This window comes from Scyliorhinus canicula, chromosome 18 (assembly GCF_902713615.1).
Source record: "Scyliorhinus canicula chromosome 18, sScyCan1.1, whole genome shotgun sequence".
In the NCBI taxonomy this organism is placed as follows: Eukaryota; Metazoa; Chordata; class Chondrichthyes; order Carcharhiniformes; family Scyliorhinidae; genus Scyliorhinus; species Scyliorhinus canicula.
Window position 1 is genome coordinate 108,800,303 of NC_052163.1, and position 21,041 is coordinate 108,821,343.

General features: G+C 46.3%; 1 protein-coding gene across 1 annotated transcript in view; it reads right to left on the reverse strand.

Annotated features, from left to right (window-relative positions):
• Window positions 1-4,536: 4,536 nt before the first annotated feature.
• The window catches only part of LOC119952940 (muellerian-inhibiting factor-like), a 38,540-nt gene continuing 22,035 nt past the window's right edge, over window positions 4,537-21,041 (reverse strand). Inside the window, exons 2-4 of the mRNA XM_038776576.1 lie at window positions 19,285-19,466; window positions 14,698-14,818; window positions 4,537-4,706 (exon numbers count right to left, since the gene is read on the reverse strand). Of these exons, the coding sequence (XP_038632504.1) occupies window positions 4,537-4,706; window positions 14,698-14,818; window positions 19,285-19,466 (473 nt within the window). The remainder of the gene's footprint in view (window positions 4,707-14,697; window positions 14,819-19,284; window positions 19,467-21,041) is intronic.

Sequence of the window (21,041 nt, forward strand, 5' to 3'; positions counted from 1 at the left end):
TGGGGAGGCAATGAAAGACAAACAGAAATCTGGGGAGGACCATCGTTTTCACGGTCTGTACCCTCCCCGCCAGTGATACCGGGAGCATGTCCCATCTCCTAAATTCCCCTTCCATTTGTTCTACCAACCGGGACAGGTTTAACTTGTGCATTGCCTCCCATTCCCGGGCCACCTAGATTCCCAGATATCGAAAGCTCTTCCCTACCATTCTAAGCGGCCCCTCTCCCAGTCTTTTCTCCTGTCCTCTCGCCTGGATCACAAACATCTCGCTTTTCCCCATGTTCAATTTATACCCCGAAAAATTTCCAAATTTCCCCAAGATTCACATCACTTCCCCCATCCCCTCCACGGGTCCGAAATGTACAAGAGCAGGTCATCTGCAGAGAGCGAGATCCGGTGCTCCACCCCCCCTGAGCCAGCCCTTTCCAGTTCCTAGAGGCTCTTAACGCCATGGCCAATGGCTCTATGTCCAGAGCAAACAGTAACGGGGAGAGGGGGCACCCTTGCCTCGTCCCTCAGTGTAGTTTAAAATACCCCGACCTCAGCAGGTTCATCCCACACTCGCTATTGGTGCCTAATAGAGCAACCGCACCCAGTCAATAAAGCCCTCACCAAACCCAAACCTTCCCAGCGCCCCCCACAGGTAATTCCACTCCACCCAATCAAAAGCTTTCGCCGCATCCATCGCCGCCACCACCTCCGCCTCCTTTCCTTTTGAGGGCATCATAATAACATTGAGAAGCCTTCGAACATTGGCCTTGAGTTGCCTGCCCTTGACAAATCCTGTCTGGTCTTCCCCTATCAGCCTTGGGTCACAGTCCTCTATCCTTGTGGCCAGTATCTTAGCCAGCAGTTTGGCATCCACATTCAGTAGAGAAATCGGCCTGTGTGACCCGCATTGCTCCTGGTCCTTCTCCCGTTTCAGGATCAATGAAATCGAGGCCTGCGACATTGTTGGGGGAAGGACTTCTTTCTCTCTTGCTTCGGTAAATGTCCTCACCAGCAGTGGGCTCAATATCTCTGAAAACTTCTTATAGAATTCCACCAGGTAGCTGTCAGGCCCTGGGGCCTTGCCCGACTGCATGCCCTCTAGCCCTTTGATTATTTCCTCAATCTCAATTGGGCTCTCAGCCCTTCCACCAGATCCTCATCAACCCTCAGGAACCTCAACTAATCCAGAAACTGTCTCATCCCTTCCACCCCAGCCAGAGGTTCCGACTCATATAATTTACTATAGAAGTCCTTAAACACCTCGTGTACCCCTGCTGAGTCCAGGACAGTATTACCGTCTCTACTCTTTACTTTACCTATCTCCCTAGCCGCCTCTCTTTTCCTGAGCTGCTGCGCCAACATTCTGCTAGCCTTTTCCCCATACTCATATATCGCCCCCCTTGCCTTCCTCAACTGTTCCACCGCTTTCCCTGTGGTCAACAGCCCAAACTCCACCTGTAACCTCCGCCGCTCCCTCAGTAGCCCCACGTCCGGGGCCTCCGAGTATCTCCTGTCCACCTGGAGTATCTCCTCAACTAACCTGTCCCTCTCAGCCCGTTCCCCATTTTCACTGTGGGCCCATATCGAGATTAATTCCCCTCTGACTACTGCCTTCAAAGCTTCCCAGACCGTCGCTGCAGAGATCTCCCCCGTCTTTGATTTTTGGAATGCATGAACGAATTGGATAGATAGATATTTCTAGGTGGACAAAATAGGGCACATGCAATAACATTCTTCTGTTTGATTTATTCCATACCTACTTTCACAATGTAACACTTGTTGAAAATTGTCATTAAAAATAAAGAAATGGATATTAATAACGAATGGGATTGAGTGTGGCCCAATGAAGAATGTGGACTAAATTACATTTTTCTGCCATTCTTCCTCAATACTTTCTATACTTGATCAAAGAGTCATAAAGGTCTTAACAATTGATGCTCAATAATGATGTGTACAAAATCTGACCATGCAATGCGATTAGATTGGTCCCTAGGATGTGGGTGTTGCCCTGTGATAAGAGGCTATGTTAATTGGTTTCATACTCTCTGAATTTAGAAGAATGAGAGGTGATAGCATTCTTTGGAATGCTCTACCCCAGAGGTTTGCGGATGCTCCATCTTTGAATGTACTTAAGATTGGGATAATCTGACATTTGGTCCCTCAGGGAATTAAGGGATATGGTGGGCGGGCGCAAAAATAAAGTTGAAGTGGCACAGTGACACAGTGGTTAGCACTGCTGCCTCACAGCACCAAGGAACCGGGTTCAATTCAGGTCTTGGATGGCTGTTTGTGTGGAGTTTGCACGTTGCCCCATGTCTATGTGGGTTTCTCCAGGTGCTCCAGTTTCCTCCTACAGTCCAAAGATGTGCCGGTTTAGTGGATTGGCCATGATGAAATGTCCCTTAGAGTCCAATTTAAAGATGTGCAGTTTAAGCAGGGTTAAGACAATAGGGCGGGGAGTGGGCCTACATGGGTTGCTATTTCAGAGGATTGGTGCAGACCTGACAGGCTGAATGGCCCCCTTCTGCACTGTAGGGATTCTATATAATCATAGTGAATGGCGGAACTGCCTCAATCAGCCATATGGTCTAGTACTCCTGTTCCTATTTCTTATGTTATTGACTTCAAGTCTTGCCTAAAGAAGTTACTACACTTCCCGTAGCACCTTATTACATTTCGGAGATTTTTTTATGATGCACAGTTCGACATGGAGCTGCTAATATATGCAACACAAGAGCTCAAGAACAGAAATTGGATGTGTGGCCAATTCATTTGTTTTAACAATATTGATTGTGACATGGTTGGTAGCTTAAGGCACTAGGAGAACTTCCTGCTCATTTCCAGTTGGTGCTATGAGATTTTGACTAGTTGATGCTATGAGATTCTGACCAGCTTAGTATATCATGCAAAGGCTAGCACCTCTGACAACATTACGCGCAAGTGTAAATTTAGATGCCCTCAAAGCTAGGAACAGAATTTGAACTCACAACATGACTCTGATACAAGGAAGCCAGCAACTGGAACCTGTCTGACATTTAATGAATTTGCATAGAAAAATAAATACTACAATTACAATTGAATAGTTTGAATAGTCTCATGCACAAAACTCTCCCCATGTGAGCTTCCACAATATGGGCCAGTCTATATAGGTCAGAAGCAGGTGCATCAAATTTTCAGCATTCCTTACAATTACCCATGCCTAGCAATGAATTACCATAGTGACCTATGGACCTGATATCCTGATACAAAGCAGTTTCACTCATCGACATGCTATCACTGTAGCACATTCTGTTAATGAATTACAAGATTAGTTTATGTACATGACTCACTTTTATGTGTTGCTCCTTTTCCCTCTGCTCATTCCCAAATCTGATAAAGTTTGTATATTTTTAAAATGTATTTATAAAGCAAAATTAATTGTGCTTAAGCAACATCATATGGTTTCAATGTCGACACCTTCAACAATTATCAGCAGCTAATAATATTGCTCCTAGAAATAACAGCGATATTGTGCCAATATCAGCAATGTGGTGATCTGAGATTAGACCTTAATCACTCAGCTCTTTCCCCTATCTACTTCTCCTTCAGTTTACTGCCCAAAGGCAGGTCCGACCCACAGTGCTGTGCAGTCCAGGTAGGGCAAGGAAGTAGCCCCAAATCCACGTCAGCCAGAATATGAGTCGTAGAATCATAGAATCATAGAATTTACAGTGCAGAAGGAGGCCATTCGGCCCATCGAGTCTATAATGGCACTTGGAAAGAGCACCCCACTTAAGCCCACGTCTCCACCCAATTCCTGTAACCTAGTAACCCCACCTAACCTTTTGGACACTAAGGGGCAATTTAGCATGGCCAATCCACCTAACCTGCACATCTTTGGACATTGGAAGGAAACCCACGCAGACACAAGGAGAAAGTGCAAACTCCACACGGACAGTCACCCAAGGCCGGAATTCAACCCAGGTCCCTGGAGCTGTGAAGCAGCAGTGCTAACCACTGTGCCACCGTGACAAACCCTCAATGGTTCCAATCTGGTCCACACTGGCTGTCCAGCCAATTGAGGTAACCAGCCTAACAAGAAGTTCAAGTTGCTGTGGCAACATGCAGCTTTCCATGCATGTTGTAGTCCAGAATTATAGATGACGATGGCAGAGTCTCCAATGCCCTTTCCATCAGATGGCTAACCAGGAATCTCACCCGCTCCTACTGCCTGCCATTGGCATGTGTTGAGAGGATTTACAGGTTGATTCTCAACCTGGTTGGCTGCGTTGTGAGTGCACCTACTTTGGCCATCAAGTACCAAAGGCGGACTCGAACCCGGAGGTTCTGCCTCAGAGGCAGGAGACTACCCTTTGCACCACAAGACCTCCCCCTTTCCATTATCCTTGTATTTGAAAACAAGGATTATCATTTGAAAACTATAGATGTCTCAAAATTATTGCTTGCCAATAACAATGTCTAACATAACCATCAGGACGGCTTAATTAGGCGACATCTTCAGCCTGCATATTGCCTCACTATATTGAGTTCTCCAGCAACACTTACTCATATAGGTGGCGGAGGCAGTGAGTCCTGTAGGGTGCTGCAGGATGGCTGCGTACGTTTATTCTTCAACTCCTTGATGAAAAAGAACAAGGCTGGCGTCATCCTTGTGAAGCGTTTTTCATCAAAGCCAAACAGCAGCTGCTGGAGTTCTTCTTTCTCAATTGAGACACCTGTTTAAATAATGAAACGTGAGCAAATCAATTTGAATTTCGGCGTGAATAATTCTTAAGGAACACAATTCTTAATGCGCAAGGTGCTGTGTAAAACATCCTAAACCAAACCTTTGACTACTCACATGGAAAAAAAGAGCAGAAAGCAGTTTTAGAGGTGGAATCTTCCTGCTCCTGCTGGGGCAGGCTTGTAAGTGGGACCCGGAAGAATTTCATGGAAGTTGGTGTCAGGCCAGCAGGTCAATGTGTTCCGCTTCCAGGGAATCTTCCCAGAGGTGGGACGTCGCCTGCAGACGCTAAACGCTGCCAGATCCATTTGTGGGCTGATTGGGACCCCCTCAGTAAGGGCCGAGCCTGCCAGCTGCCTAGGGGTGACCTGCCAACAGCTGACCTGAGGTTCTGATGGGCTTTTTACACTAATCCCCACTTCCTGCCCACACCAGTGACACAGCAACCATCAGCAGGCCACCAGCTGCTGCCATAGGCCAACCTGGATGACCTCGCAGCTGTGGCCACTGCTTATTTCATTCAATTCCAACTTCTTCAGGGACACTTCAAGATGGTATCCTCATGTTCCACCTCCAACATTGGCAACATCACCTGAGTTGGTGGGGCTGGCATCCTACCAGGGTTGCAAGCTCTCTTTTGGGTCTCCGGCCTCAAGGATCCGTTCACCATCCTGAAATTGACAGCAGAGCTGAAGGCAGCTCCTTAATTAGTCACCTCCAGGAAGGTCTCCCCAGCAGGCACCCCAACAGGAAGAGGAAGTCAGGACCCGGAAATGATCCAGACTCAGGCCCATAAGGACAGAGTATTCTTCCCATAGAGTCATAATGCACAGAAGGAGGCTTTTTGGCCCATCGAATCAATGCCGGCTCACTGTAGAGCAACCCACTCAGCCCCATTCCCCTCCTCTATCCCCTTGGCCACTTAGTTTCCCTCAAGTGATTGTCCAATTACTTTTTGAAATCATTGCTTCCCCTGAATCCCATGGAGTTTCTTTGCAGGTGTTCCGTTATATAATAATATAATGCCACCTCCTATCCAATGAAATCTCTTCAATGCAAGCTTCTTCTCCTAAGCAGAGATCCTGCAGCATCCTCTGAACTGTAGATACTGTTAATTAGTTTCTTCAAGCTTAAGCTTTCCTCTATTGGATATGGCCCCAAGATAAAACATCAGCTGGAATCTTCTGATTTGGTTTAACTTCCATATTTACAAAAAGACTGGGGCCAGACATTTCCTCTAAAGATCGTCTGACTGCACGTAACTTGCTAAAATCCCCTCCAAAAAGAGACTTATATTGGTTTTCACCAATCCTCCACTCAATTTTCAGCAATCAGTTGGTGAATCCCAGAAGAATGCAGGGTGGCTGGGAAGAAAGGAGTAACAGATATTTCTGAGTCTTACAGAAAAAAGCCTAAGGAAGTAAATGAAGGAAGAATATATTGATCAGTGAACCAGAATTATGAACAAACACAATAGTGCATGAATATTTATCTTAAGGCAATCAGAATGGGGTGAATTCTCCGCCGCCGGCTGCTGGTAGTAGAGTTGCCGATGCAGCAGAGAATCGCGCATCAGGCAAAAAAACAGGATCGGCGCCCTGCCCATGTTCCAGTCCCCCGCCAGTGGCAAAGTGAGATACACACCCCACGCTAGCGGCTGGATGCAAATGAGTCATTTGAATCCATTTGCATCCGATTAACGGGCTGGAAATCCGATTATCCACGCCTCCATGATGCTCCGGCTCTTGGCCAGGATTCACACAGGCATGGATTGGTGCGGTATTTGTAAGCAAATCCCTGACACGGTGGATCTTGCGGTGGGTCAAGGCGGTAAGTATGAAACATAGTCCATTGGAGAGCCCCGGACAATGAAAATCTTGCCCATCTGATCCCCCAGCCCTCCATTAGACCCCCCCCCAATCAGACCCCCTCATCAGAGACCCCCAATCAGACCCCCATCAGAACCCCCCCCCCCAACCTACTCCCTGGCAGATCTCCATATCAGAGACCCTCTCCATATCATAGACCCACAAGCTAACTACAATGTTTATAAATGTCTCAGAGATAAGTGCTTTCACTTCCTCTTCATTCAACAGAAAGCACTTAACTGCTTTTGATGTTGTCAAGAGCTGTCAATCATAGCTAGATGTTTATAAACATTATGATTAGGTTCACAACGGTACTAAAGATGCATTCAAGCATGAAAGGAAACAAAACTAAATAATTCAGACACCTGATTGTCTGGAAGCTATTACCCTGCAAATTACATCTGCTGCTTTCTACACATCTGTCTGAGGCTGCAGTTGTAAGGGACCGGTAAGTGAAAATGCAGTGATTTTTCACAGTTTCTGCCTGAACTGCTCTTTAGCTTCCAGTCAGTTCTGTCAGATGGGGGGTGTGTTTCTGATATGGGGGTGGTCTCTGATATTTGGGGGTATCTGATATTTGGGGTACTCTGATATTGGGGGGTCTCTGATATGGGGGGGTCTCTGATGGTGGTCTCTGGTGGGGGGTTTCTGATGGGGGTCTGGTGTTGGGGGGGGGTGGGTCACCTTCATGCGTGTATTCTGTGGGGGGATGGGTGACCCAGCAATTCCCATGGTGGTGGGGTGGAAGGATGTCCCTACTTGTCAGCGGGGGGGGGGGTGGGGGGGTGGGGGGGTGGGGGCAGGATTTGCATTCGGTGGAGGGGGGCCTGCCGGCACTCTACGGTATCGGGCCACCCACACAAAGTGCAAATGGCAGCCCGATAGCGAGATTCGGAATGAAATCCAGGGAGTCACTGTCATGCATAAATTAGCATGGCAAAGTGAATGAATCAGTCCTGGCCACTGCTCCTAATTCCAGCGCAGACCTGGAGCGATTCTACTCCGGCGGGAGAACATTGCTTCCCAAATGGAGAATCCTTCCCAATATGATGGAATGGACTATTGTGTATTAAAGGGAGGAATGGGAAGGGACTACTGTGAGTCTAGATTTAGGTAAGGCCGATTCTCATGGGATTAGACAGAGACCGATCATGTAAACTGAGCAAATCTGTCAATGGGTAAAATAATAGATCAGTGCGAGGTGTTCAAAAGGGAATTTAACATGATACTCAGCCAGTTTATACCCGTAAAGGGCAAGAGCTCCACTTGCCACAAGATGTAGCCACGGAGGACTATAGAGATAAGCAGCATAAAACAAAAGGAAACAGCCTAAACGAGTGCAAAATGTACCATAGCTCCTGGAGAATGGGGGAGAGAAAGAACAGGAAAAGGTGATAAAACAGGTGGTAAGAACTACAAAACGAAACATGAAAAGAAACTTACAAGGATATCATACTCAATACAAACATTTACAATTGTATTAAGAAAAAGAGAGTTGTCTGATCAATGTGGGATTCTAAAAAGCTGGATCATTAACGAAATAAAAGAAATGGACAACTTGTTAATAATGACTTTGCATCAGCATTTATAGTGGGGGAACAGGGTAGCACACGTGACCTCACAATAAAATTAAAGGAAAAAAATCTCACCATAATTAATTGAAACAATTTAACAGTACTGAAGAAAATAATGGAAGTAAAGAGTGATAAAACCCCAGGATCAGATGGTTCTCATTTCAGGATGTAAGTAAGTAGATGAGACCATGACAAGGTTCTCTTGGGTCAAGATTTGTTCCTCCAGATTGAAAAATTGCATCTCAGTCATCCACTTAAGAAAAGTGAGAGAGGAAGAACAGGGAATTATAGATCAGTTATTGGGAATATACTAGAGCCTATATAATTAGGGATAAAGTGATAGAACTCCAAGGAACTTTTCAGCTGATCAGAGGGCCAGCAGGGATTTATAAAGTGTATGTCATGTCTGACAAACTAGTTGAATCTTTTGAAGTGATGACTAAAGTAGTGGAGAGGCAAGTGTCTATTGATTGTACTTATATGGACGTCCAGAAGACAATAGTTAAAGTTCCTTATAAGAGACTGTTAGCTGAAGTTTATGAAACTGAGGAAAAATCATTGATCCGGTGAAGGAATTGGCTGAGTGACAGGAGAGAGAGAGGGGGGGAATAATGAGCAGGCACTCTAACTGGCAGAGGTCTTGCGGCGCAGTGGGTAGCATCCCTGCCTTGAAGCCAGAAGCTCAGGATTCAAGTCCCACCCCTAGACTTGATGGCCAAGGAAGGTGTGTTCCTAACGCAGCCAATCAGGTTGCGTGTTAATATCTTTCCAGCATACCAATGCAGGCAGTGAGAGTGGCTCAGACGCCTGGTCAGCCATGCTTGGTGGGGAGTGGGGGCCCTCAAGCTACAAGCCTCTGGCGACAGACTAGCGACCTGTTCCAGGAATAACTAGCTATGGAATCAGAGGAAAGTCTGCCTTAGTGTACCATTCGATGTGGCAACAGAATTGGAATTGGACTTTAATTAGCAGGATGTGACTAGTGGCATTGCACAGGGGTCTGTGTTAGTGCCTCAAAACTATTGACTTCATGCATTAACCACTTCAACAATGGTATATCCAAGGTTTCTGATGATACAAGGAAAGGCGACATTGTGGGTAGTGTAGACGGAAGCTTGAAATTACAATGGGATATTAGTTGATTGAATGAATGGGCATAAGTGTGGCAAATGGATCGCAATGTATTCAAGTGTGACATCATCCACCTTGGAACTAAATGGGGCAGATCAAAGTACTTTCCACGTGACGAACAGCTAAAAACAGTAACAATTCAAAGAGATTTTGGGGTTCATGTACGTAGGACATTAAAATGTCAAGGCAGATAGAAAAATATCAAAACCAGTAATGAAATGTTGGCCTTTATAAACAGGACGAGAGAACAAAGGGTCAGGTGTCATGTAGCAGCAGTTTCCTGGTTAGATGGAGTACGGTCATTAGTTCTGGGTATCATATCTTAGGAAGGACATACTGACCTTGGAAGGTCTGCAGAGTAGATTTACTAGAACGATTTGTTTCCAACAGTTAAATTATAAGGACAGGTTACACAAACAACATTTGTATTCTCTAAAATCTAGCAGTTTAAGGGGTAATTTTTGCAAAGGTCTCAAGATGTTAGGGGGTTTTCGATAAGGTAGAGAGAAACTAGCTGGGGAATCTAGGACTGGGTGACATTGCCTAAACATTAGAGGTTTCGGAGCGCAGCTCCTTCTTCAGGTGATTTAAGTCACCTGAAGAAGGAGCTGCGCTCCGAAAGCTCGTGTTTGAAACAAACCTGTTGGACTTTAACCTGGTGTTGTAAGACTTCTTACTGTGCTCACCCCAGTCCAACGCCAGCATCTCCACACCATGGCTAAACATTAGAGTCAGACCTTTCAGGAGTGGAGTTCGGAAGCACTTCTAGACATAACCGGTCTTGGAGTTTGGAACTCCCTTTGATGATAGTAGTTGGTGCTGGGTCAAGTGTTAATTTTAAATCTAAGATTGGTGGACTGCCGTTAACTGGTGATATTAAGGGATAAAGGCACAGGTAGGTCACACATTAGCCAAGATCACTTTGAATGGTAAAACAGGCTCAATAGTCTACTCCTCTTCCTACGTTCCTATGATATAATCTTAGCTTTTAAAATCAGAAAGGAAACCAATGAGGGGGGTGTGACAAGGTTCTCCATTTGGACCGAGACAATCTCAATTGGAGATGCTCAGGAAAACACAAACCAAGGAAGGCATGTGTTAAAAATATGTTAACTTGTCAACTTTTGGACTAGACTGCCACCTAGCGAAGTGATTATTGACTAAATATTCAAGAAGGAAATGGATATGATGGTCCAAATGTTCAGTGGTTAAGTGCCTTGTAGAGTGGCCCATACATGAGGGTTATTTTAGCTTTCATCCCTCATTTGATCTGTAACTCCTTACTTCAGTAATGGGCTGTTATTCAAGCTCAGTATCCACCCGCTGGGAAGAAATGTGCACACTTTTCAGCAGTCTGCTGTCAGCTTTAGTGAAAACGTGCAGGTATTGATGAGGAACGAATTGCACAAAAACTGTGATGCTCCTAACAACCTAAGGATATTCACTGACTGGACACAAAAGTGCATGACAGTCACTTGATCAAGATACTGAAGAGCTGCCAGTGTCCCTTCAAATGGTCTTACAACATGAATTATGCCCCCAGGTGGACAGAAAAGGAGAAAATTTTAGGGCCAAAGGTTATAGAAGGGAAAAGAGCAGATTCCTAATTTAAGAAGTGAAACTTGTGCAAAATGTGCAAGTCCTGAACATGGATTCACAATGGCAAGAGCTGAATGGGATGAAAGGCCTTTTCATTTTTAATCTTATGATCTTGATATTGTATCTGACCATATAAGTGTGCGTGAGTGAGTGCGTGAGTGAGTGTGTTTGTGTGTCTGAATGTGAGTAAGTGTGTGCGTGTGAGGATGAGTGAGTGAGCGTGTGCGAGTATGAGTGTGTGTGTGTGAGTGAATGTCTGAGTAAGTGAGTGAGTGAGTGTGAGTGTGTGTGTGTGTGAATGAGTGAGAGAGTGAGTGCAGTGGGAGGGGAGGGAAACTTTGGTCTGGCCTAGTCGTCCATCAGCTTGATTCATGCACCCCGATCTTTCCCTGGACAGAAAAACATTGGGGGACAGTACGAAGGCACCAATTGCCACATTGGCCGCCCATTATACATTCTGCCCAATGGGATGTGACACCGGGTGAGGTGTTTAACAGGCCGTCAGCTTGTTCCTGAGCCCCAGCTGAAATTGAATTTCAACCCCTATAATGTGCCTCTGGCAGGCAAAAGCTCTAGATCTTAATTGCTGCACATCTGTTGTTTTGTCTGAAAATATCACTTCAAAGTATTGTAGCGCAAGGCTTTCTCATAACTGAACACAAACAACTGATAAGTGTTGCACTGCTTTTCAAAGATAATTGCCTGCCAGGTGGATTGTTTTCAAAACTTCTCAAGAGCAATATTACATTGGCTCATTTTCTATTAATACCAAGAACAAATTCTATTAATACCAAAAACAAATGCTTCAATCCAGCCCCATGTCCGCCACAGTTACTGATAAATGTAGAGATCCCTATTAATCCAAACGTGCAAATTTCAAAGTGCATGCGGATATAGTCCTGGATAGAACAGAGGGCTGGAGAAGATCACAGAAAGAGTGAGGCCATGTTGCAATGTAAAGATATAGAATTTTACAGTCCATCCCACTGCCGACATTTTCAAGTTCCGCTGAATTCAATGGACCTTTTGAATGACTCGCCGCAATTTCCGATCCTGCCCCTGATGTGACGGAGGCGTGAAATTCCACCCAAGAGCTAGAATTTTAATGAACCCATTAGAAAACTGGAAGGCAGTGTAGGTCAACAAGAGGTTAGTAAGCAAAATTAGAACACGTGGGATAGGGTGTAATATACTGGCATGAATTGAGGACTGGTTAACAGATAGAAAACATAGAGTATGAATAAATGGGTCATTCTCAAGTTGGCAATGTCATGAACCACGCTGATATTATCTACGAGGGCACCTCAACTTGGAACACCAGGTCGTGGGGATGTATAGTTTTGTTTTTTGCAATGATGTTCAATGGAGCCCAGTGGGAATAAATAGTCCAGTTATCGTGTAACAATTATGAAAGACATGCACACGAACAGAACTATGGTACGCGAAAGCAATTGAGTTGAGAAAACACACACAGTTTAAGTAGAATGTAACCCTTGTTCAAAATTTATCTATGATCCATGAACTCTTTCAGACTTCCCCTTTCCTCCAAACAACATCCAAATTAAATAGATCTATAGGTCAAAACCAGCTTATAGTTACCGCACAATAAAGGGAGGATAATCAAGTCTGTGAAGTCTTGTTCTGGTCCAGCGAAGATATTTAAACTCCCTTTATGAAGGTTTCTGCACTGCCTTGGCTCTAAGACTTAGAGGCTGCTAGATGTAAACTGACCTCCTTGCCTCTGAGAGTGCTGCCAATTATATCCTTTCTCCTCTTTCATTCTGCATTATGTGCATTTGGCTGTCTATCTCTATCAAATTTCTTGACTCTGGACATGAGCATGTATACCATAGAATGCCTACAGTGCAGAAGGAGGCCATTCATCCCATTGAGTCTGCACCGACCCTCCAATAGAGCACTCCATATGGGTCCATTCCCCCACCCTATCTCTGTAACTCCGTAACCTAACCTCCACATGCCTGGATACTAAGAAGCAATTTATCATGGCCAATCCACTTAATCTGCACACCTTTGGACTATGGCAGGAAGCTCATGCAGACACAGGGAGAATGTGTAAACTCCACAAGACTGTCACCCAAGGCTGGAATTGAACCCAGGTCCCTGCTGCTGTGAGGCAGCAGTGCTAACTATTGTGCCATCATGCCACCCACCTTTCTGATCTTCCAATCATCTAGGCAAGCTGTTTCTACTAATAAGCAATTCACACATGATTCTAGCTAGACGCCTTCTAATCTCGTTACTGGGAAAGACATGTCTCATCCTGCCTTTTAAATACAGGCTACTGCTGTCTCTAGGCAGCTTTCTACCTGTTGTTGGGCAGATTGCATCCTATTATGCCCTGTTAAATTCGTATCAGTAATGTTACTAGACAAATTCATGACCGCAGGTTATAACTAGTGGGGTACTGCAAGGATTTATGCTTGGGCAAAAGTTTATACATGGGGCTCAATTGTAATATTTCTAAGTTTGCTAATGATACAAAACCAGGTAGGAATGTGAGTTGTGAGGAGGATTCAAAGAGGCTTCTTGGAGATTAAGACAGGCTAAGTGAGTGGACAAGAATGCGACAGATGGATTATAACGTAGAAAAATGGGAAGTTCTCCACTTTGCCAGAAGAAAATGAAATGCAGAGTCTTACTTAAATGGTGAAAGATTGGGAAGTGTGGATGTACAAAGGAACGTGGGTGCCCTTGTTCATTAGTCACTGAAACCTACCATGCAGGTGTAGTAAGCAATTAGGAAAGCAAATGGTATGTTGGCCTTTATTTCACAAGAATTTGAGTACAGGAGTAAAGAGGTCTTGCTGCAATTGTATAAAGCCTTGGTGAGACCACACACAAAGTTTTGTGCACAGTTTTGGTCTCCTTGCTAAAGAAGGGTATACTTTCCATGGAAGAACTGCAGCAAAGGTTCACCAGGCTGATTCCTTTGATGGCAGAATTGTCCTATGGGGGGAGATTGAGGAGTCTGGGCCTGTGGTTTAGAAGAATGAGAGATGATCTCATTAAAACATATAACATTTTTGCAGAGTTCGACAGGGTAGATGCAAGGATGGATGGTTCCCCTGTCTGGGGGTGTCTAGTACCAGGGGGACATCATCTCAGGATAAGGGGCAGGCCGATTAAGACTCAGATTAAGAGATATTTCTTCACTCAAAAGGTGGTGAATCTTTGGAAATCTCTATCACAAAGGGCTGTGGAGGCAAAGTTATTGAATATATTCATGACATAGGTTGAAAGGTTTTTAGATATTAAAGGCATCAAGGGATGTGGGGATAGTATGGAAAAATGGCATTGAGGTAGAGGATCATCCATAGTTGATTGGAGGATTGAGGGGCTGAATGGCCTACTCCTGTCCGTATTTCCTAGGTCCTATGTATTTGGCAAGTTAGACATGAATAGGATATAGACAGCAGAGTATTGGATGAGCTGAAGTTTATGGGCGACAAATAGGAAGTTAGCCAGGAGAGCATTAGAATAATTGAATTTGGAAGTGATAAAGATATCAATGTGGATCTCAGCCGGTACAAAGGCAGACGTAGAGGCAGGTGCCATTACAAAGGTGGACGTAAGAGTTAGAAACCCAGCTCGGAGTCAAAGAAGGATGTCAATGCAACAAATAATCGCTTTCGGTCAGAGCAAGGATCAGGAATGATCAGAATGGAGTGTCTGGTGGAGTTACAGCTGCTCATTCACATAATAGACATATTTTTACAACTGAATGCGTTTTACCAAGTTTTAGAATGTTCATAGGAACATAAAGATTAGTAAGTAGTAGTAAATGACTCACCATTTGAAAAGCGCCTGATTTTTAAAGACACGTCAATACACAGGTGGCCGTCTGCACATTTTCCAGGGATCCCTTGAATACTCAGAATGACATACTTTGTCTCTTCATTAAAGCAAACAGCCTGAACAGAAGAATTCAATGTTGTTATTTAACGATAAACCATGACAAATTCCACCAAATATCCTCCCTGCCTTTCACTATTTCAAATTGCGGTATTTACTGGCAATGCCAGCAAGTGAGGCATCAAACGAGCAAAATATAACTGGAAGAAACCTCCGGAAAGAAGACAAAATAAACAAGTGTAACTATCGACACCTTGAGAAAATTTTAATGGTAGAAATTGGGGTGGGGGGGGGGGGGGGGGGGGGGGGGGGGTGGCACGGTGGTTAGCACTGCCACCTCGCAGCGCCAGGACCTGGGTTCAATTCCGGCTTTGGGTGACAGTGTGTGTGGAGTTTGCACTTTCTCCCCATGTGCAGGTTAGGTTAAGGGGTTATTGGGATAGGGTGGGGAAGTGAGATTGGGTGGAGTGCTCTGTCTGAGGGACGATGCCGACTCGATGGGCCGAATGGCCTCCTGCTGCACTGTAGGGAGTCTATGATTCTATGATCATGCTCATGTTTATCCTTGCTCAGTGATTTGTCCACTGGTGGTGGAGATTATCCTGGCATATTTATTATGAACTATAAATGGTTTAAGGAACAGAATACTGTATATTTCATATTAAATATGGTGTCTGTGTGAGACACAGTTGTCAATAAAGAGGTCCTGGTCACAATAACTGGGAAAGCAAACTTGACAAACTCCATCTGAAAACAGTGGTTGTCTCGCAACCACTCACACACGCCAAAGCAACTGGTGTACTCACACATAGGCTGTCGTCAACTTTCCAAACTCAAGCATACGACCCGGAGAGACACTCTGCTATTTCTGCCATTAAAATCTTCTCAAGGGCTGTTGGCTGAGTTTGGGGGCTTCTCGGGCTATAAGCTGAATCTGGGTAAGAGCGAGGTGTTTGTAGTGCACCCGGGTGATCAGGAGGAGGGAATTGGTAGGCTCCCGTTTAAGAGGGCAGTGAAGAGTTTTAGATACCTGGGGGTGCAGGTGGCCAGGAGTTCGGGGACTCTCCACAAGCTTAGTTTTACCAGGCTTGTGGAGCAGATGGAGGAGGAATTTAAAAGGTGGGGACATTGTGCCGCTATCGCTGGCGGGCAGAGTGCAGTCCGTCAAAATGACGGTGCTCCCGAGGTTCTTGTTCCTTTTTCAGTGTTTGCCCATCCTTATCCCTAGGGCCTTTTTTAGGAGGGTGACTAGCAGCATCATGAGCTTTGTTTGGGTGCATGGGACCCCGAGGGTGAAGAGGGTCTTCTTGGAGCAGGGTAGAGATGGTGGGGGGCTGGCGTTACCCAACCTCTCGGGGTATTATTGGGCGGCCAATGTGTCGATGGTGCGCAAGTGGATGATGGAGGGGGAGGGGGCAGCATGGAAAAGGTTGGAGATGGCGTCCTGTGGAGGCACAAGCCTGGGGCCCTGGTAACGGCGCCGTTGCCGCTCCCTCCTACGAGGTATACCACGAGTCCGGTGGTGGCGGCTACCCTCAAGATTTGGGGGCAGTGGAGGCGACATGGGGGGAAGTGGGGGGCTCGATGGAGGCTCCGCTCAGGGGGAACCATCGGTTCGTCCCGCGGAAAATTGATGGGGTGTCCTGGGGTGGCACAGAGCGGGCATCAGAAAGCTGAGGGACCTGTTCATTACGGGAGGTTTGCGAGCCTGGGAGGGTTGGAGGAGAAATTTGAGCTCCCCTCGGGGAACATGTTCAGGTACCTGCAGGTAAAGGCGTTTGCTAGGCGGCAGGTGGAGGGATTCCCTTTGCTGCCCGCGAGGGGGGTGAGGGACAGGGTGCTTTCGGGGGTCTGGGTCGGGGATGGGAAGATATCTGATATCTACAAGGTTATGCAGGAGGTGGAGGAGGCGTCAGTAGAGGAGCTAAAGGCTAAGTGGGAGGGGGAGCTGGGGGAGCAGATCGAGGATGGGACATGGGCGGATGCCCTGGAGAGGGTTATCTCTTCCTCCTCATGTGCGCGGCTTAGCCTCATCCAATTCAAGGTGCTGCACTGGGCCCATATGTCCGGGACTAGGATGAGTAGGTTCTTTGGGGGCGAAGACAGGTGTGTCAGGTGTTCGGAGAGTCCAGCGAACCATGCCCATATGTTCTGGGCATGCCCGGCACTGGAGGAGTTCTGGAAGGGGGTGGCGAGGATGGTGTCGGGGGTGGTAGGATCCAGGGTAGAGCCAGGCTGGGGACTCGCGATTTTTGGGGTTGGGGTGGAGCCGGGAGTGCAGGAGGCGAAAGAGGCCGGTGTTTTGGCCTTTGGGTCCCTAGTAGCCCGGCGGAGGATCTTGCTACAGTGGAAGGATGCGAGACCCCCAAGCGTGGAGACCTGGATCAATGACATGGCCGGTTTTATTAAGCTGGAAAAGGTCAAATTCGCCCTGAGAGGATCGGTACAAGGGTTCTTTAGGCGGTGGCAGCCTTTCCTCGACTTTCTGGCTCAGCGATAGGGAACGAGGTCAGCAGCAGCAGCAACCCGGGGGAAAAGTGGGGGGGGGGTGTTGACTATGTTTATTTTATTTTATTTATTTTCAAGTTCTCTTGTTGTTTACCGGGTTTTGGGGCGGGGGGGGGGGGCTCGATATATGCGTTGCTACGGTCTTGGGGGTGTTATGCATATTATGTTGTTTTATTGCTGTTTGTTACTGTTTGTTATATATTTTGTAAAAACATTTTCAATAAAAATAATTTTTTTTTAAAAATCTTCTCAAGGTGCCGAGCAAAAAGATAAGCAGTACAAAGTCAGCCCATCTCTAGGTTTACCATGTAACGTGGCCAAAAAGTTGGATTTGGACAAATTAGAGCTGACATAATTTCTTAGTGGCCACACAAAGGGTAGATTTTAATACACGTGAGACATTATAATTTACCGCAGTAATTCATCGGCAGGAAATCTCAGGCTGTTGGGATTCTCTGTTCCCCCCCGGCAGCTAAGGTCCCAGCAGACACACACAACCCACGCTCACCCCCATCTGTAGGGCCCCAGCGAATCAGATGCCTGTGGGGCTGGGCCCCAGGCAGGCTACACATGGGCTGCTTGCTGACCCATTTAAATGGCATGAATTGCTCCTTGCTAGCGCTCCTAGCGGCGAGGCACAGTTACTGCGATTCGTGACCAGTGGCAGCACTTAGTTTCCGGAACGGAGAACCCACCCAACACGTCCTTATAATGTAGGAAATGCCCTTGCGGAAAGAAGAATAAATTCTTGAAGGATAAAGTACTCTATTAAATTATTGTAAATACTGCTTCAGCAATCAAACACATGCATTTCTGTTGCACAATAGTTGTTTAAATGTGTTGCTGCAAATGTCTGCTGTTACTCCATTAAGCTGAAATTGGGCATCACAAGGTTTTGTCTCCCTTGTCAAGATGGGAAGCGCCTGAAGGTGGGTGGTAATTAGCCAGAGTCCATGGTGGACCAGCCCTCTCCATTATAGAGAGAAAATTGGTATTGCTTGAGAGCGCCACGCACATCGACCGTGCAGCAAGATAAAGAGGCAGGTTTTCATGAACAGTTGAGCGACTAGTATTAATGTCAGACTAATTTAGAGTGAGAGTAAACTGGGCTATTCGGCTAGATTGTCCACAGAGATGAAAACATAATACGACAGCAGGCACAGAGCTGAGAATTGAAACAAAGACATAGCTTAAGTTCAAAATAAATTTGCAATGACACCCAAGTATCCATTCGTTCAGGAGATTGCTTTGTACCATGGTGTCCTCTATATTGAACTCTGGATTTGTCTTGTTCTTTACGCAATATAGAAATGGAGCTCTCAAATGGTTAACTTGAAATGAAAGAGAGAACTTGATGCGGGGGATTTTAAAAATGTGGGTCTCTTGCTCGCTCGTGCTCTCTCTCTGGCTCTGTTGAAAATGAATCCAGGGTGGAGACACCATGAGTTATTTCTGTTCAAGCTTCAGCTTTGCAGTTTAGTATAATAAAGCCCAGAGGATTTGAGATTTCATTACCCTGCAACAAAAGGGTAATCAAATTTGGATCAAGTGCAAATGAACTGGATGAGATGTAAAAATGAAATCATGAGGGAGAACAGAACTCAATGCAGCCTGCCTGGCAGCCTAGATATGAGCTAAAAATAGGCAGCTGTTTCCTAATGTTGGAGGGGATTGGGAGAAGATAGTGGGAGTAATTTATATAAATATTCAAAGAAAAGTGAGAGGCTAAAAGGATCCAGACTTAAAGGGGGTCAGGAATGATTGGCTGGATGTGGCTATTTTCACTTCTGTGCTTTTGGAAGGCCCATAACATTCGTAGTTATGTCTTTTATCAGTGTCATTCCTTCTCCCGAATAAAGCAATTAGGTCAATATGAACATACGGCAAATCACATTATGCAGATATAAATAAATTATGCCATAACATTAATCCTCATCATTTGTGGATTAAGTAAACTCCTAATGTTGTTTTCTCATTTCCATTTCCATTGATTATTTGAATAATTATAAATGTCCACCTGATGTTCCTCCAGTTGAAGCTCACGGAATCGGAATCCTCCTTCGCCTTCAAAGAAATAGCCTTGGCTTCGGCCGAGGTAAAACACCAACAAAGACATCTCCGATTCCTCTATCAGACGATGCAAATCCTTCTCATACGCCACCTTGAAGTGCAGTTGGAGGCTGTACCCTTTCCAGTTCACTGTTTGGAAAAGGAATTATGTTTTGTATATTTATGAATCAAATAGAAAGCAGAGATTTGGCTCAGAACAAAGCATTGATACGTTAGGTGACCCAAAACAATGAAAACTGCAAAGGGTCTATTTTTTGGGGTGTCATCTTTGAAAATCATAGTGGAGTCATGAGGAAAAAGATTGGAGGACAAATGATCGTTACAGCTCAGACAAATTGGATTAATTTTCAAAACCAGATGGCAATATTTACTGGGATGAACAATTGCCGATGGACATTTCCTTTTAAGTGATTAGTCACCATATCATCAGGAAATCCTATCACCATAGCAGCCAATTGTGCATTGGAATTTCAGCAAAACCTTGGCAGAATCAGTGAAACTTCAAGGGTAGGTACTGTTCAGTCTGGGCCGGGATTCTCCCTTCTGGGGACTAAGGCCCCACGCCGCCGGGAAAACCGGTGCCAACCACTCCGGCGCAACAGCTCCCGAAAGTGCGGAATTCTCTGCATTTTCGGGGGCTAGGTGGACGCCGGAGGGGTTGGCGCGCTCCCGCCGGCGGCGAAGGGCCGGCGCGCGTCTGCGCATGTGCGGAACGGCTGGCGTGATCACGCGCATGCGCGGAATGGCCAGCATGATTCCACGCATGCGCAGACTGGCCGGCGTATTTTCGCGCATGTGCGGGGGGTTCCCGTCTCCGCGCCACCCCAGGGAAATATGGCGGAGCCCTACAGGGGCCCGGCATTGAAGAAATAAGTGCCCCCACAGAACAAGCCCGCCCGCAGATCGGCGGGCCTGATCGCGCCCCCCCCCCGGGGTCTGATCCGCCCGCCAGTGTGTGAGTTGAGTGATTCACGCCTGTGGGACCGGCCAAAAATGGACGGGCGCTCGATCCATCGGGGCCCGGGGGGGTGGCGCTGCCAACGGCCCCCGAACGGCGTGGCGGGAATCCCGCTGCTGCCCGAAAATGGCGCCGGGGAATACGGCAGCCGGTGCGGCGGGACTGGATTTGCGCCTTCCCCGGAGATTCTCCGACCTGGCGGGGCATCGGAGAATCCTGCCCGAGGTGTTTCCGTTCGGTCTACAATCCGGGGCAGGGCTGCTTTGGATTGAGGGCTGAACAAAATGGTGATGCAGCCAAAAACAATTGTGGCACAGGAAAAAGCAGATTAGGGGCGGGATTCTCCATCCGTTCACGGCGGCAATATTCTCCCTCTTTGGCTGGGCGCCAAATTCTCCCTTCTCCCTGGCAACGGCAGCGGAGCAAATTCGGATCGGAGAATCCCGGCCTGGGCCATGTGCCGTTAACCACTCCGATCGTCAATACAGTAATAAGAATACACACACATTCAGGTCAGTTTCAGTGCACTTTGTAAGCAAATGTAATTTATCACAAAATATTACTTCAAATGATACCACATAGTTTGGGCGCAATTCTTTGAAAAAATTTCTAAGTGTGGTAGCGCGCTGGGAATTGCCTCGAGCCTCCCGCCGCTCAGCCCAGTGAGGCCAACAACGCATTTCAACGTTAATTGGTCCACTTAACGGAGGGGTGCCGGACTTATGAATCCTCACCTCCTTCGAGGA